Raw genomic sequence first — 18,339 nt, forward strand, 5'->3', positions numbered from 1 at the left:
AGCAGCGTGCCATTTTCGTTCTTGCATTGTATTTTGTATTTTATCATATTTTAGTTGTTAATTTGAGAATTGCATAAATTTGTAAGAGTAAGATGTGATTTTTAAGATGAAAAGTAATCATATGACATAGCAACTGATCTTTTAGGATCAGCACTGTATTAGACGCGCATTAAGATGTAATCGTTGCGACGACTCCATTTCGTGCATTAGCAGTTCATCGATTTCCTCGATTATACACTTCACTTTGCATTCTTTAATATCTTTACGAATAGAACATGAAAAATCCCCAAAGTTTAAAGATACAATGGTCGTCGATACGACTGGCAGTATGTTGTGTTTTTGATCGTCGATTTTACCTTAATTGGTAACGATCGATTTTTTTTCCTTTTCTTTTTTTTCTTTTTTGTTTTCTTTCTCACCGAGATACGCGACATCAGAGCGAGAGCTATGCTACCTTCGCATTAATAAACTGGCAAAACGACAAAGTCCTGTAAACACTACTGTTTATTTTATTTGCTTCATTTTTATAATAATGCTTAAATTGCAACAAAAGCAGAGAATATACAATTCTTTTATTCACGACTTGTATGCTGCGATATAGCGTGTTTTTTTTTTTTTCACTTTTTTCGGCAGAACACTTTCCAAGCCGAGAAATATCGATAATATTATCGTGTTTCCCGCATTTCACAAAAAAAAAAATACCGTACATTACATACCTAACGCGTTAGAACACTCTCTTCTTTCATAGCAAGGCGAGGTCATGACGCAGATCTGTGCGGTATATATAAACAATTGCTTTTTAATATTTTTTTGCGCAGATTTGTTCATCATAACCTTGCGGTATCCATAATGTCCAATATACAACACGGTTTTACGGCATTTGTCACTGTAACGGGATCACGATATTATTTCAAATCCATACGATCAAAGTGCACGATTGAAGTAGCTTCATTTAGTTTTTTCTCTTATTCCGATATACGAGGAAAATAGTTTTTTTCTACCCTCTAATGCCTTTTTCTTTCTTTATTAATTTCTTTCTGCCTCTCTCTCTCTCTCTTTCTCTCTCTCTCTCACACTCGCACTTCCCTATATTTATTCTTTATCCTCTTTTCCTTATCAGTAATGTTCTTCTTCTACTATAACACTATATGAATAATACAACGATCGTACAATACTTTTTTTGTCTTACATCTGTTCTTTGCGCACTGCATTGTAAATCGGCAATAGAGACGACAACAAAGAAAATACATTAAACTCAGCCCCACTTTATATTTTCCCACCTTTTTTGTTTGTTTTTTCTTTTTAAAAGATGCGATCTCTATATAATGTGTCATCTACCGTCGACTACTAATTAAGTACACAAACGAACACCGATTTACGTCCGAAGTTCATTCGAGTGCATTTATTAAACGATCGTAGATATTTTTGTATTTTCGATTATCCCGTGCAAAATCCGCTAAATAATTCGTTTTTTTTTATTTATTATTTTTTTTGTTTTATTATTAATACGTGTCCGACATTCATCGTTAGAGATATAAATGAAGTTCGTGAATCTCAGATTGATAAAATGGGAATGCTTAGCAAGCGCATTTTTTTTCTTAATCATGGAGACGAGGACGTTTCGCGGCAAAAGTATTTTATCAAATTAAAACCGCACGTTTGAATTAAAGAGTAATTCCACCAAATCGTTTATCCCTAATATGCCGTTGAATAAAATCTTTCTTTCCATTATCTGCATGAATCTTGTAAGCAGTTTGTCTCAATATGCCAAACATAAGATAAACTTCATAATATGGAATTCGCTCCTTCGATCGGGGAAATACTACATTGCGTTTTTATTTTTTTTACTGTTATTCGTTTTAATAAAGCTTGATTCAACACTTAATTGTGTATGGGTCGTTTATCTGCAGGTTTCACATTCACTCATTTTGCTGACTCACTTCTTCCTTGGTATCACTATCTTGCTGATTCACATTGGATTTGTTACCTCCTGATTGATTTCCAGAATTTCCATCGTTGATCTTATCATTGTGCGAATCAGTCTTATCGTTTGAATCGATCTTAACATTTCCTAAGGAAAATATAAATTAATATTTCTAATTATATAACAAATTAAAATTTATAAAATAATATAATAATAATAATAATAATATATATAAATAAAATAAAAAACCTTTATTTTTACTTACAAATCAGCGGAATAAACGAACCTTGCGAAGAATAGTATTGCTGTTGTTGCATCTTAATGTTTCGTTGTTGTTGCTGATGTAAGTTTGGTCTGTGTCTATTAATCTGTGCTTGTTGTTGCGACGGCATGGAATTAGGTTGTTGCGTCGAATTATTTAAGGTAGGGCCTTGCGCAAAAGGTACAACAGGCCTCTGTATAGGCGGTGGATAGCGTTGTTGAGATGGTTGTATACCAGCTCGCGGAGGCATACCCATTCCTCGTACATTTTGTTGTAATACCTACAAGTTTATAAATTATAATAGAAATAAACAAAAATTATAAGAACTCTACTTTACACTGGAAAGCACAAATATAATTCAATTTATTAAAATAGAATATTACGTTTCTTATTTGTTTCGACTTATCATACGATATCAAATAAAGTAATTGCGAATTGATTTTTATGCATAAAGACCAATATCCAAATATTTTGATACACATAAAATATCAACAAATAATTATCTAGAAAGTAATCTAATAATTAGAATTAAGATATTTTCAACAATCATTCATTTATAAATGCTTTATAACAAAACTCTTAGATAAATAACTTGTCGTTATTTTATGTTTTTTTTTCTATATATAAATATATGTATTATATAAAGGAATGGTACATACATAGTTGCTGTAGCTGCTTACCAGAGCAGATTGATTAACGCCCTGATATTGTTGATATTTATGATGTTGTGTAGGACTTGGTTGCGGCTGCTGTGATGATGTCTGTTGCTTACAATTTCTCGATTTAGGAGATGGTATTTGGGGAGCTAAAAATAGTGTATCAAAATTAATTCATTAGTATTTTATAAGCTTTGATTATTTTAAATGTCAAAAAACTACTTACTTGCGTTGAAAACAGATGCTAAAACATCTTGATTTCCTGACGGACTTTTTAATTGTCTAGGTTGCTCCTGCGGTTGATGTTTACTTAGGAATGTAGAAGTAGCATTAGCTGGAGCAGGCAAACCTCCGGTTGGGTTCCGAAATTGCTGTGCTGCAGCAGCAGCAGCTATTTGTAATCCAGAATTAGATAAAAATCCAGGACTAAAGTTTTGAAGACCAACAGGCGTTGCACTTCCAGTTGCCAAACTTTGACTGTGTTGACCAAATCCTTGAAGACCATAGTGAGTGCCAGTTTGTTGTGTGGCACCACCTGGCTGATAAAAGCCAGTTTGCGAGCCCGGGAATACATCTATTATGACACAGGAAGCACACAAGCAAAGTTAAATATTTAAATTTAATTAATGAAACAAAAAACAATGGAAAAACTATATTTACCAGCTGAAGTGGCACTATAGTAACTATTTGCCGATGCCTGTACATTAGGACCCGGCCTTTGCACCAATTGAGAATTACCCATGTAACTACCGCTTACACTGAGAACTTGGTTTGGATCATAAGGTATGTAAGGTAACTGTAAGATATAATAAAAATTAAATTGTTTACATTCAGAGCAAGTTATTACAAACAACAGTTGTCAAAATCAACGTACTTGATTTGGCTGCGGTGCAGATGGTGCTTGGAAATGAGGCGTTGCCTTAGTACCAATTGCACCAATTGGTTGAGAGGATGGTTTAACACTGGCAGACATCAAAGAATTCGATGATGAACTAATAAGAACTGTATTCGGGTTATTACTCAGTTGCTGATTTTGTCCAAATGGAGGTGCAGTTGCAGCAGTCTGTTAAATATAAAATAGATCATTGTTTAAAGTAATTACTTAAATTATATGTGTTATCTCTTGATTATATCATTATACTTACAATACGATATTGAGATAAATTATTGGGATACATGTCAGGAGTTGGCGCACTTGGAGCATGTGGTGGCGGTGGTGGTGGCTGTGGTAAGTATACATTTTGCTGGTTGAATGAACTTTGTAGAGATGGTCCATAGGGCGGATATTGCGTGAAAGGAGAACGACTTTGATCCAATTGAAAAGCACCATATAAACCACCTGCTTGTGCTGGTAATTGGCCAGAACCTGTATTGAATAACATTGCTGGTGGTGAAGGTATAGCAGACATGCTACCGTATTGTGCAGCTTGAGATCCAGGATATTGAGGAAATTCCTGAAAAAAGATAAATTACCAAATAAGTGTATTATATCGACACGCTCATTGAGTTAATTAAGATTTAATAAATTTTTAATTATAAAAATAAAATAAAAACAGAACTCTCAATATAAAGAAGAATTTGAAACTGTATTAAAAATGTGATGATATTCCTATAAATTTGATAAGATGACATACCTGATAGTTTATATGAGAAGGTTGACCAGTTGAATTAAATGGCGGAGGGCTTAAAGGTCCTTGAAGGCTAGCAGGTGGATGACCCATGGGACTTTGTCCAGCTCCAATGGGACTCGGACCGGGTACAGTAGAGCCAGGTTGGGTTCCATTGCTTCCCGCGGATTGTTGCTGCGGCTTCACCTGCGGGGGAACCAGCTGCGCATCAGGCAAAGAGTCAGCATCTTCCCACAGGGGACATGATATTTCTGTTATTTAATTTGCTATATACATCACTGTCAACTGCCAATATAATGAGATTTCTTGTTTTCTCAATAAAATAATCATATTTAATGATATAAATTTTTTGATAAATGAATTTTTTTCAATACCGCGATTTCTGATAAACTCTGATAAAGATAAATAAGCTCACTCATAACTATGTGTGCATAAGGACTGCATGATTTACTTACTACTCGATGACAATTTTCTGAAAAAACACTGCTTCCCTTTGAGCTTACACTTTTGAAGAATACAAGCGAAGGTTCGGTCTTGCTTAATAAAGCTCTTGTAAATGATACATTGGATCAAGCGCGCTATCTACTTACCTTTATCTTTTCAACTGTAGATTTAGAATTGTCGATATTTAGACTTCATATCTAATACACGAATGTTCCAATAATGAGCTTATAGAAAATTGTCACACATTGACCAAACATTCGCACATTGGTAATTTCACAAGACATTTTAACAACAAGTTTATTAAGACCATATATTTCTTATGTTTTTAAACAATATACTTTCAACCGATAATCCAATATTCTAATACTATTATTACATGGAGTGCACATTTGATATATATATATTATATTATTTCAATATAGATTAAATTGAATTACTTCCTCTGGACCATTCGGATGAAAATACTTTTGAAATTCGTACGAATTCAGTAATGCGGAAAAATAAAAGAAAACTAACTAAAAGAGGTATAATCTAGGATAGCGGAAAACCGCTAATTCAATTTCAAGTGATGCAATAGTTTTATAACATGCACAACAATAAATTTAATAAATATGTGGGTGTTTAGAATTCATAGAATTTCTATATAATTAGCGAATTATATAGAAACATAATGTGACTCACCTTGCACACGTTCGTAGATGTTGTGATTTCATTTTTCATATTGTTCTGGTTGTACTGCTGATGTGGGCTGTAACTATCATCGACGTCGCTGTTCTCAAAAGCTTGAGGAAAACTGTTAGCGGTACTGACGACATTACCACCATCTTCATGTTCGACTACAGTCGGCATAGGAGCAGTTTCCCAAACCTTTTTAACAGAAGCTATCTTCAAATTAAGTTCAGCTGTTGAGGGTGATATTGTATTTTGTCCAGAGCTCATGTGCATAGAACGAGTCATTCCCAAAGTTTTGCTCTTGTCTTCTGTTAGTTGAGATAGGTCAGAATCGAATGTAAAATCGAGTTTCATATCGGCATTGTCTTCATTTTTATTAAATGACAAAGGCATTTGTATAGGTTCCTGGTTCTTATTCTTCATAAGATCACCTGGTTTATTGGAGAAAGCAACCGATAATGATTGTTGTGAATGTTGGTGCATCTGATTGCCTTCTTCTTCCATTTCTGCACGCTTGTCTACACGTTGTTGTTTTTGAACGTGATTTGAAAATTTCGATTTCATGGCCAAATCAGCGGGTGCTGTTTTAGTAGTTTTCGAGTAATTTGTGTTCTCAAAAATTAAAGTTTGAACAGGTGGCGAAGAAACATCGGAAACATTCTTCTCTGTGAGAGTATCTTTTGTATTTTTTCCAGTCTTCTCACCACTTGGAGAATTTCGTTGACTGCTATTACCAGAATTAGCTTGCTCGTTATTTTCGTGAACTTGATCATTTTGCGAAGTTAAACCAGACATCAATTGGACATCGGCTGGGACGGCGGAAGGAGAATTTGAACGCAGACTAATAAAAGGTTTATCCCAAGCATTCACAGAAGGTGGAGGTGCTGGACCACCAGACGAATCTTTCATATTATTGTTACCAGAATTATTCATCTTATTTAAGTCATTTGGATCAACAAATGCCTGTTGTTGATGTTTCGTCATACGTTGAAGTTTTTGCAATCTTGGTGGAAGTTTCAAACCTTTCGCATTTTTATCATATTGCTTCGGTTGCATATTCACTGGCTGCTGATTAGATTGACCCAATAATAATGGCATATTTTGAGATTGTTGGGGAATTTGTTGAGATCCGTTGTTCGATTTAGATTTTGATCGATCGCGTTCTCGTTCCTTTTCTTTCTTCACTACTGGTTTGATATCATCTTTCTGGGGGTGTCTAGGTTCCTTCACATTTTTCTTTGAACGAACCTCTTGGAAGCCATCAGAGTCTAGTTTATCTTCCGCAATAGTCGATCCGTCCTCTGTGAAATTATTCGAATCTGAAGCAGAATCAACTATTTTCTTTTCTTTCGATTGTCCTTTTTTGTTCATTTCGTTAAAGGCTTGATTAACCAAATTTGGTTCATTTAACTTGATTTCATCAATACGATTTACAGTGTTTTCCTTATTACTAGATGATTTATTGGACATCGATCCACTATGCGAAGAACCTTGGCTTCTTGATCTACCATTTTGGGATTGATTTATAGACGACTGATTTCTTTGATTACAGAATGAAGAATTTGGAACATTCCGTTTCTCCGCTCCTGGTGCTCTTGACGACGCACTGGAAGACTTGCTATTCTTTTCACGTTGATCTCGATTATTCCCACCTTGATCATTCCTACGAGAATGTAAATTACTGCTCATAGCATTTTGATTTGAATTTTGATTCCCACGTCCGTTAAAATGTTTGTTGCGACTATTGCGAGATTCTTTGTGATCATCGATGTGTTCTTCGCTATTTTCAGAGGTTGTTTCCCATTCTTCGTTACCTACGTCAGAAGAGGTTTGTTTCGATACATTATTGCTGCTACCACGGAAACGTGATTCTCGAGCATCCTTACTCTGTAAAAAATCAATCAATTGTTAATACAATTAATAATCAAATTATTAATGATATATAAATAAATATTTACCTTTCTACTTCCACTGCGAGTTCTCTTGGAAAGAGATTCCTCTTTCTTATGTGGTTTTTGTGATACAATATTGCTAGATGTTTGATGACTATCTTGTTTATTAGATTGTTGACTTTGAGGATTTGGTGACTTCGTACGTCTACCAGTTATGCCAGCTGTAAGAGCTTGTTGTTTTGCTATCATTTTATCATCACTAGACTCTATTGCTGCATTTGTAGGATTATTTGTCTCCTTGTCCGATGCAATTGTCGTTGAACATTGTTTAGTAGTATTCTGTTTTTCTTCAGTATTACGTTCCGATGAAAATGGACTCTTACTGGATGGTGGTCCATATCCTTCCATACGATTACTATTATTACCAGAAGATCTTATCCTAAATCCACCACGACCTCGTCTGGATGGTTCGCCGGATGGCGCAAATCCTTCACGACTTGGTTTTCCATCATATGAACGTTTATCATTTCGTGTTTGAGAATATTCTCCAGTTCGTTTGTCTTCTCGCCTAGATACTTCTCTATTACGCTCTTCCTTATCAATTTTCTGAGATAATTTGGGTGATTTTGCAGATCTCCTCTCTTCTTTTCCTGATTCAGTTGAGCCGGAGACTTCGTCTGCACTATTTTCAGAATCGGTATGACCGTAAGAACCACTTCTGGCGGATGCTGGTCTACCCGATGACTTGGAGCCACCTCTTCTTCCTCTAGATTCTTGACCACTCCAACGTGTATAAATGGATCCTCCCCATTGGCGTCCGCCACGACAGTCTCGAGCACGCGAACTAGAACTTCCACTGCTTGTTCTATTTCGTGTATTCTTCTCACGTTTTTCCTCTTTCATATGTTCTTTATTTGTATCTTCAATATGCACATCCTCTCTTTTCTCTAATGTCAATTTTTCTAAATTCTGTTTAACATTTTCTATTTCATTTATGTCTTTGAAAGGTTCCAATATTTTGTCCTCTTCCTTTTCAAACGTCGGTGATACGGCATCGGCCCAAGCTTTTGGAGAACTATCTCCTCTCTCTAAAGGTCTACTGCTTGTTTCATTTATACGTTCAGATTTTCTGTTACGTATGTCAGTTTCTTTTTTTGTTTCAATTACTGTTTCTTTCGCCATTTCCTTCTTCTCTTGCTCATTATTATTTCTTTTCAATTGAGTCAAGTTACGTTTCTCGCTCTTTAAATCATCTGCTTCCAATTTATCTTTAGTTACAGGACCGGGCGGTTGTCTCCTGTCTCTTTCTCGTTCTCTTTCTCTATTACTTTCGTGATAAAGTTCTCGCTTCTTTTCTTCATAATCAGCGATTTCATTTACCCATGAACCACAATCGCGCAACTTATGAGGCTCATCATCGCGCGATGATGTTTTAGATTCTCTTGACGTACGACTGTCACGCGAATCTGGTCTTTGTGGCCGTTCATTACGTTCAACGCGTTCCTCGCGTGGCATTTCACGTCGTTTTTCAGTTTGTCTTTCTTGAGTACGGTCGTCACGCCATTCGGAACCGTCGGAACGTTCTCTATCATCGCAACGCTCGCGCTCATCGCAAGTATCCTAAAGAAACGATGTTTATCTTTAATATGTGTATTCAAACAAAATAAATATTTGCATATAATTTAGACGTGTATACTGTTGGTAGGATATATTACAATTCAAATATAATATAATACATACATATATATATGTTACCGTAAAGATCCTAAATCCATTATATCACAAATTGACTAGTCAAAAAGCTAAAGTATTTATAAGAATTAGTAACTTTGAGTTTTAACGTACTTCGTAATTTAACATGTTTTTATTATATACGGTAACACGCACACACGCACACACATATAAAGTTATAAGTGATAAACCATTTTTATGGAGCATTTATAAAATAGCAAGGACTGATATTATTCGTTGATAACATGAGCAATAAAAATCCATTGATAATATAATAGCAGGTAAAAGCGAGAAATCACAAAGCATTCTTTTCCTTGCAAAGTACATCATCCTGATGGCTTCAATGTACTTTTATATAAGAAACAGCAGCACAAGTGTGTACATAACAGACTTATGTAATTTCTAATTAATATTTATCAATTCTGCTACAAACCGCTATCAAAAGAAGATATATGAACAGAAAGTGCACTAACTTTTGTCTGTTACGCAATTCTTTGGTAGCTGTTCTTTTTTTCATTCAAATATTGGTTTGATCTCTTCTTTGTAATTAAGATACAGTAGACAGCACTGTTTCAGTTCTTCAAGATCACATCCATATAAGTATTTACCTAAAAGCGTGAGAAGCAAAACAATAACATGCAAGGAAAACTGTTATTCATGTTTTCTCGCTGAGTTTTTAATATGATTTACCACCTGCATAATTCGACAAATGCTCCATTAATTGATTAAAATTTCAAATTATGTGTGTATGTGTGAATAATTTGATATGCTGCAATACGAAAAAATATAACGCGCGTTAATGGTAATAAATTAAAATAAATATTACCTTCAAATAATTGTCGTAGTCTTTTTTTTCTTTATTGTCCCGATCACGAGATTCGAGGCTGTCTCGATTTTGTCTAATCGGTCGATTCTCTCTGCTTTCTCTACCATCTCTTGAATCCAAGTTTGCTTCCCGTTCTTTATCATCGAAATGTCTCTCACGTTCCCAAGGTTCGCGAGAATGTCTATCTTCCCAATCATAATCTTTATAGGTGCGAGAATATTCATCATAATAGCCACCTGATTTTCGATGTGTAGGAGGATGACGGTAACGATCCTCTCTGGACAGTTGTCCACGATGATCGCGCGATGAAGAACGATCCTCTTCCAATGGTAAAGATACATCCGAATCAATTCTACTTCGCCGGGGTGGTGGTACTGCATGTGATTGCTTTGCATTGTTATCTACTAATACAAATTTTCATTGATTATAATATCTAATTACTTAAGAGAGTAGTTACATTCATTTCATAATAATAAGAATATAAAAAAAAAGCAAGTTTAAAGACTTACTTAGATTATTATGGTTATGGCCCCATCTTCCGGTGTCATATTGTTGAGCAAACGAAACAGATTGAGAAGATGATCTTTCTGCACTTGGTGAAATGCGATTAAATCCAGAACCGCTTCTTTCTGCTTGTTGTTTTTGAAATCTGGGCGGTATGTTAGTTTGGAAGTGTCGCAAAAATCCAGGATATTCACGATCTCTAATATCGCGTTGATCACGATCACGTTCTCTTTCACGTTCGCTACGTGTTGATATATCTGTTTGTCTCAAGAAATTCTGTCGATCATTTGGTCGATCATTTTGCCGTTCATTCTGTCTATCGTTTTGCCGATCATTTTGTCGCTCATTTTGGCGATCAATTTGTCGATCATTCTGACGATCTATTTGACGATCAATTTGACGATCAATCTGACGATCAATTTGACGATCTATTTGACGATCTATTTGACGATCTATTTGACGATCACTTGGCCGCTCGATCTGTCGATCATTTGACCGTTCAATCGGTCGATCATTTGGCCGTTCGATCTGTCTATCATTTGACCGTTCAATCGGTCGATCATTTGGCCGTTCAATCTGGCGATCATTTGGCCGTTCAACTTGGCGATCATTTGGCCGTTCGATCTGACGATCATTTGGCCGTTCGATCTGGCGATCATTTTGCCGTTCGATCGGACGATCATTTGGCCGTTCGATCTGACGATCATTTTGTCGTTCAATCTGGCGATCATTCATCAATTGATCGCGAGTGTCTCTTGATTCTCTTAAATTGTCCCTAGAGTCACGAGATTCGCGAATAGATTTATCATCTTTTCCTTCAGAAGAAGTGCGAGATCGTTCTCGTTCCCGTTCTCGATTTTCACGTTCTCTGATTTCTTTCTCGCGCTCCCATTCGGGTACAGGAATAGGTACAGGTGGAACACTAATGAGACCTTTCGGTTCAGGTAGTGGTCCACGTTCATCTTCTTTTTGACGTGATTGTTTTTCTTGTAGTTTCTTTTCCAAATCTTGTAATTTTTTAGCTGCCGCTTGTTTAGTAGATTCTTGAAATCTTTTTTCTTCTTCTTCCTTGCGTTGTCGAGCACGTTTAACGACAAATGCAACTTCAACTTTTACTCTGCGTCTTTCGCACCACGCTTCGTCATCTTCTGCATCTACTTAAGTAATTAAACAAAAATATATATAATTAATATCGATGTTAGAAGATAAATAAAATACATGTAATAATAATAATAAATGATATAATTTCCAACCTCTCAAGGAATGCACCGATTGCAGCGATGGTTGAGTAGAGAAACAATTTGGACCATTAGAACCACGTAAATCTCGAGATAGATTGGTTTGATTCCATGGACGATGCGTTAGTTGATCTCTATTATCTTTTACAATTTCTCGATTATCACGATTATCCCTTAACTTATCTTTATTTTCCGAAAGATTTTCATCTAATTTTTCTTCTGTCTTGACAACATCTTTCTTTTCTTCCTTTTTCGGTAATTCTGGTTCAGTTTCGTCATCGCTAAAAGCCAATTTCTGGTTATAATCAATATCATCGTGCGCTGCCCAACCTGCGTCACGCGAGATATCGTCCATTCTTGTTAAATCTTCTTCTTTTATAATAGGACGCGTTATGATTTCTTCCTCTGAAGCTCGATCGCGTTCTTGTGTTCGTTGAGGAATAGGAAAGCGATCTGGAGGATAATTGAATCGTGGCCGTGGTGCTGAAGCAGCTGCCGCTGCTGCTACCGCCGCTGCTGCTGCTGCTACTGTTGCTGGTCCTACATTTGGTGCAAATTGAGATGGAAATCCACTTGGGAAATTTCCTCTATAAACCTGAAAATGTAAAACATAAATTACTAAATAGAAAGTCACAAAAATATAGAAATAAATTCTCGATAATAGTGTTTAAGTTAAGACTAGCCTGATGCGAGCCAGAAGGAAGTGGACCTTGACTGTTCGGGGAAGTACTCTGGCCTGCCTGGGCCATAGCCATGTTGGGCGACTGGCCCAAGTTCTGTCGGCCGCCAGGGAGTGCTTCCGTATGTCCTGCAGAACCACTGATTATTGGGGGGCCCTGGACCGCCGGAGTATTCCCATTTCCGGGAGCACCTGCTGGTGGTGTTGTTCCGCTGGTCGTGCGACTTCCTCCTTGAATCCAGCTTCCTTCTGCTATAAATTTATACAGTACATTTTAATCATAAATATTGTATTTATATTTTATTAAAAATATAAACACCATATTTATTATATTATTTACTTTGAGGACGTAGACTTGGTCCAGGACCATACTGTGCATTTAATTCTCGATTCGTTTGTTGCTGTTGATTGGTTGGTGGACCTCCTAAGAATATTTAAAATATATAATGTAAAATAACTTGTGAGATCAAGTTTACAGCTGAGACTCTTAATAGTCAAATCTGTAACACTCATGCGATAAAAATATCTGTCAACTATTATAGTGTAGTGCAGTGGCATATAAATGGTCCCTGCATAAATAATAAACAATGCATGAAGAAATACTTGTGCAAAAACTATTAAAAGCACCAGCTGTTTGTATAAATTAATATACATTTCTAAAAAGAACTTTAACATAAATAACTAAAAAAAGTGAGATTCATTTTTTCAAGATTTGATACATTTATTATTATTAATAAAAACATAAGAAATGTTATAAATCAGTGGTGTCAAATTCATATATGATTCTTATAGGCAATCAGTTTTTTTTTTTTTTTTTCAAGAAAATTTGTAAGGCACAGATAGAAAAACAAAATCTCAGCAATAAAATTAATCAGGCAGAAAAAAATGGGCGTTTATTTTGCATCTTACAATTAGGATTTCATAGGTAACACGTTTGACACCACTGTTATAGATTAATGTTTCAGATGACAGTATATACATATTATTACTAAGTTAATATTTATTATAAATTAAACATGAACACACAGAGGAGTTCTATCAGACCTTTAAAACACCGATTTTTGCTTAAACTACATAGTTGTAAAGGTCCATTATGATCATAACTCCTTGCAAACAAGAAGACCTAATAACTTAAGCCTAGTATATGACTGTGAGCTTAATACATGCTCAAAACTTTTCAACTATAGTCGTTTATTATTAGTATATATAAAACTTCTCCCTTCGTTTGCCTGGGAACTGTTGAACCTTATTGTTTGCACAGTGCATGGTCCTAACAGATCTCTATAACTATGTATAGTTTTACAAAAATCATTTTTTAATATTCTATATACTTATATTTTTGTCTGAAACATTCTCTATGCGTTACATTTTTATAAAAAGGTACTTTAATAATACAAGTTTAACCAAAATGTTCATATGAAAAAACACGTGCACATTTGGTGTATCTAAACCATTTTAATTTATTAACATACTTAATATATCTTCGTTGAAAATTATACTATATACAAACTTGAAGATTTAATACTAAAAAATCTTATTTTTTGATAGTTATATAAATATTCGATACTTAATTAAAAAAATTAATTTTCAACGAAGATTGTGTTACTACTAGAGCACAACTATTTGAACACATTCCTGATGTACTTAAACATTTATATTTTGGAACATTATGTTACTAAATGCAATTAACAAGTTTAGACAAATATATAACAAATAAACTTTCAATAAGGATTCTAAAAATGATAATATATAGCATATCAACTTAAATACGTTGTATGAAACAAATTATATAAAATAATATGTATATAATAAATATTATAACTTGAGATAACCATTGGATTTATAAAATTATAATACAGAAATGCTAAAATGAATAAATTTAAAGTTTAGGATCAACATTTTATATCTTAATTATAACAGAATAATATATACACCATAAATAATCAAAACATTCTATGTTTCAATTCTAACATGTATTTATCAGATTGTAATATGATTTTGATAATAGCATAGAATAAAAAGCTTTTGGGGAATAAGCACTAGAAGCACTACTGCAAGGAATCAAATTTGATCTTTAACAGCGACAAGCAAGCAGCATCCCACCTGAGTGGTTGTGGGAATATGGCTGTTGCTGTAGCAATGAGTGGTGTTGGACAGCGACTGAGATCGCATTGGATGTTGCCGAGGACTCTTGAGTCTGGCTCTGATTGGAGGCGGAGACAGAGGGCTGTCCGCTGAGACTGGGAAACTCGTGTTGGAACTGCGGGGACTGGTGGGCAAGGAAACTCAGCCCAGGGGCACTTCTTCCCCCTCTTCCGCCCCCCACGAGCCCCGCGTATCCAACCACTGCTGCCACAATGGGCATACATATAAATTAATTGTACTATTCAGGCAATTTTACTGAGATTATTATCTCTAATTTATAACCCAGAAGTGGATATTAAATATTTTATTACAAAATAACAAATAAGTCATAATATTAATAATATCCCATGTCATTAAATCATTATTCTCACACATATCTCTAATAGATCCAATTCTGGATTTTTATATGAATGTAACACTATAGTATTACTTATTTAATTTTACGATTGGTATCTCAACATCCATTGATACGATACATAGAAACCAAATAATTATAAATCCTTTTATTACTCTAGTTAATTTATATTATTTTCTTACATATTATTTATTGTTGTTACAGCGATACAAATGAAAAAGTTAAAACAAAAAAGACCACCTATAGTTTTTCATAAGCATCATTAAAATGATAATATTTATATTAATTGAATAATTATCTTCCAATTATATTTCCAATTTTAATAATGAAGTACATGACATGTATATGAATATATTTATATATACACATATACATATATATATACTTACATAAGAACTATATAACTCATTTAGCTACAAAGAACGTAAGTGGTTACTCATATATATATATATAAAAAGAATGGGATATATATTTTTAAATTATTTCAATTTTTTTTTATATCTCAGTGAATATGATTTTTAAATGCTCTTTAATTCAGACACATCGCAGTTGAAGAGTTAATCATGATGACTGTACACCGTACCATATAACGTGCTTTATTTTTGTAAGCATTATTCATATTCCTCGATAATAATTCAAAGTACAAAGCTACTACTATTTTTTTCAAATGTAATATACGCAGAACAACAATGATTGTTTCTCCAATTTCTAACTGATATGCGTGGTAAATATTGCTATGCAAAAAACAGCATATTAATATAGTTTATTTTTCATTTTTCTCTTTCTTTTTCTTTCTCTCTTTGTTTCTTTTTTTAGTTTTGCTTAAAGTATAAATGATATTAATTTTTCAATTTACAGTGGCATGAATAGGTGGCATGCTTTCTTTTAATGATACATAGGAAGGAATTTATAATTAGAGGATCAAGACTAAAGCGAAGTATGCATTTTTCTCTATTTAGGTTCTTTTCAAAGCATTTTTTGTTGTTGCATAATTTATGATATTTCTCTCAATATTTTGAATTTGCAGAAGAGTATTTTCTTTTTTATCAAATTTATGTTATTAATATTATTAAATTATTAATAATTTAATATTATTAAAAACAAAAACAAAAACAAAACAGAAGCAATACAGAAAATACATACCATCTCCTGATTTGCTCATAATCGCGCTCCATGATGATTTGTTGTTTACATCGGAAGAATGTGGAGTACCACTTGGTGGGCCTGGTAAGAGTGGATGAAGAGATGCTGGTGCAGTCTGTCCCGTTACACATTGTGTTGGTGATGAATTTGTCTTGAAAAAGAATACAAATTTTAATGTCAAAATAAAAAAAAATATTTATATATACCTTAATAAGAAGATGGGTAGAGATAAAAATAAAGCACACAATTATAAAACCTACTGTGTTTGAATCTGTTGCTGTTGTAGATATAGTAGTATTAGTGTTTGTAGTTCCTGAATCCTTGGTAGTTGCCCAACCACTTCCTCCACTAGGTACAAGACTAACAGCTGGGTCGCTGCTACTAGTTTCACTTTTCAAACTGGGCAAATTAGCAGGAGGTCTCCGTGCCGAGGGCACCCTTCCAAGGGTTTGCATGCCATGTTTGCGGGGTAATGTATTTTTTTGTTGATGTTGTTCCAAAGATTCTCCCTATATATATAATATAATATAATATAATATATAATAAATAGACATTATCGCGCGTTAAATATCAGAAGATAAATAATATAATGCAATTGTCAACTTACCCTGCTTACCCGATACAAATTATTGATATCTAATGATTGAAACTTCGATTTTCCTTTCTCCCCCTTCGACAAAATCCCTGACAGAGTAGACATGCTGTCTGCAGGCAACCATTTAGTACCAATCAGACCCAAAGAACGAACCGTTTGTCTAAAATAAAAAGTGGTGTTACACTAGTTCATTATCTTTCTGTTTATAAATATGAAAAGTCATATACAATACATAACCATAGAAAAGTTACTTTACAATAATATTCGTACAAAAGTGAACTAAACATTTAATGTATTATTTACTTTAATTATTAAACCATATAAAAGAAAGCTAATAAAAAGTTGAAACTCCATTTTTATACAATATCAAAAATAAACTTTCCAATAGTAGGTTAAGAATATTAAAAATAATATAACCATTATCATTATTATTATGATTTTTGAAACTTGTTATAATTAAGATTTAATTAAATTTAAGTATTATAACAACAATACTAATAAAAAAAATAAAGAACATAATAAAATAATATCTTTAAACTCGTTTATAATAATGAATGAAAGACCGTAGTATTAACCCAAGGTATACTATATTTTCAATTTAAATAAATAGAAAGAATAATAAATAAAATAATTGTTAGAAATAAAAAAATAAAATAGTATTTTTAGGAAAAATAACAAATCGAACATGCGGATCTATGAAAAGGAGAGTTGCACGAGAGGCGCAACCCTCCCTATCGCGATGTCAAAATCACCGAACCGCTCAAAACAACGATCCTCTATGATCGAACGGAAAAAAATCATGCATTCCTCGAACGGGCCTTAATTCGATAAGGATACCTACACATGAAAAAATTTGTCTACACTATGCTATATTAGGAGAAACAATAAGAAAAGGAAAAACTATTAAAGGGGAGGGGAAGTTCAAGAGAGTTTAAAGCATCTATATAGAAAAAGGAGAGTCCACGAAGGATAGAACCAAATTAACAAAATAATTGCTTACCTTGGTCCGTCCAAATGGGTTACCAGTTCACAAAGGGGTTAAGTCCCGTTTAAAACTACTTAATACACGGATCTCCACGGATTACAGTCTCAAGTCTCAACAATCGTACCGCGCCTGAGAGACACAGATACTTCTTTTCCACAATTCGTCCAAGATGGCGAATGCGCGACTTTCGGCTCTTCTTCTGCGATCAATACAATTACGTCATGCAAGCCCAAACAGAGTCGCTTCTACAGACACGCCACTCGAGCGGATTTCGCTGTCACTTTGTCGTTGCGTATGCACTTTTCAGATTCCGTTTATTTTCTATCCGATGTTAATAAAGAGTAAAATTGCACATTTACAGAATCACCTAACACGATTTCCGCTTTTTAAGGGGGAATGAAGCGTATCGCGAGAGTTCGTTAATGTTTTTTCGCCTAACCGTTACTCACACAGGAAAGTATAAACGCAGTCCGCAGATGTAAAACGGCGCTACTATGAAAATTCCTTTAGCCATGCACTAAAGTCAAATTCGTAAGATGGGCGATGCACGCAACTACAATATTCTATTAAACAGTTCGAAAGTATTACTATATAATGAACAAAAAATTATTATCAAATATTTTCATGTCAAAAATTATCTTTACTAATTTATTATCATTC

The 18,339-nt window shown here is 34.2% G+C and overlaps 1 protein-coding gene across 8 annotated transcripts; it reads right to left on the reverse strand.

Moving 5' to 3' along the window:
• Positions 1 to 486: 486 nt before the first annotated feature.
• Positions 487 to 18,160, reverse strand: nocte (no circadian temperature entrainment). Of its 8 annotated transcripts, none has more exons than XM_015320981.2 (20): positions 17,695 to 18,160; positions 16,707 to 16,854; positions 16,360 to 16,608; positions 16,100 to 16,250; positions 14,560 to 14,802; positions 12,797 to 12,880; positions 12,461 to 12,708; positions 11,793 to 12,372; positions 10,545 to 11,696; positions 10,036 to 10,439; positions 7,545 to 9,098; positions 5,596 to 7,473; positions 4,477 to 4,671; positions 3,988 to 4,296; positions 3,717 to 3,905; positions 3,503 to 3,638; positions 3,069 to 3,416; positions 2,846 to 2,991; positions 2,211 to 2,466; positions 487 to 2,071 (listed from the first exon to the last, which is right to left on the reverse strand). In XM_015320981.2, the coding sequence occupies exons 2-20, from the start codon at positions 16,797 to 16,799 to the stop codon at positions 1,920 to 1,922; spliced, it is 8,367 nt and encodes a 2,788-aa protein (XP_015176467.2). In that variant the 5' UTR covers positions 16,800 to 16,854; positions 17,695 to 18,160; the 3' UTR covers positions 487 to 1,919. The 8 variants fall into 8 exon arrangements, with proteins under 8 accessions (XP_015176467.2, XP_089035421.1, XP_015176469.2 ...); XM_089179295.1 differs by having other exon boundaries at positions 2,867 to 2,991; positions 10,545 to 11,693; positions 14,560 to 14,805; XM_015320983.2 differs by having other exon boundaries at positions 10,545 to 11,693; positions 14,560 to 14,805.
• Positions 18,161 to 18,339: the final 179 nt, after the last annotated feature.

The sequence above is a fragment of the Polistes dominula genome, unplaced genomic scaffold, assembly GCF_049000335.1.
Source record: "Polistes dominula isolate Pdom_NZ unplaced genomic scaffold, Pdom_raw_medaka contig_29, whole genome shotgun sequence".
In the NCBI taxonomy this organism is placed as follows: Eukaryota; Metazoa; Arthropoda; class Insecta; order Hymenoptera; family Vespidae; genus Polistes; species Polistes dominula.

What these genes read in the sequence shown, in the direction of transcription:
- nocte (XM_015320979.2), bottom strand. Translation starts at nt 16,799, where the DNA reads ATGTCTACTCTGTCAGGGATTTTGTCGAAGGGGGAGAAAGGAAAATCG. An exon ending in ATATTCCCACAACCACTCAG is followed by an intron (nt 12,881 to 14,559) that starts GTGGGATGCTGC and finishes AAATATTCTTAG; the next exon opens with GAGGTCCACCAACCAATCAA. An exon ending in CTATAGTGCCACTTCAGCTG is followed by an intron (nt 3,417 to 3,502) that starts GTAAATATAGTT and finishes GTGTCATAATAG; the next exon opens with ATGTATTCCCGGGCTCGCAA.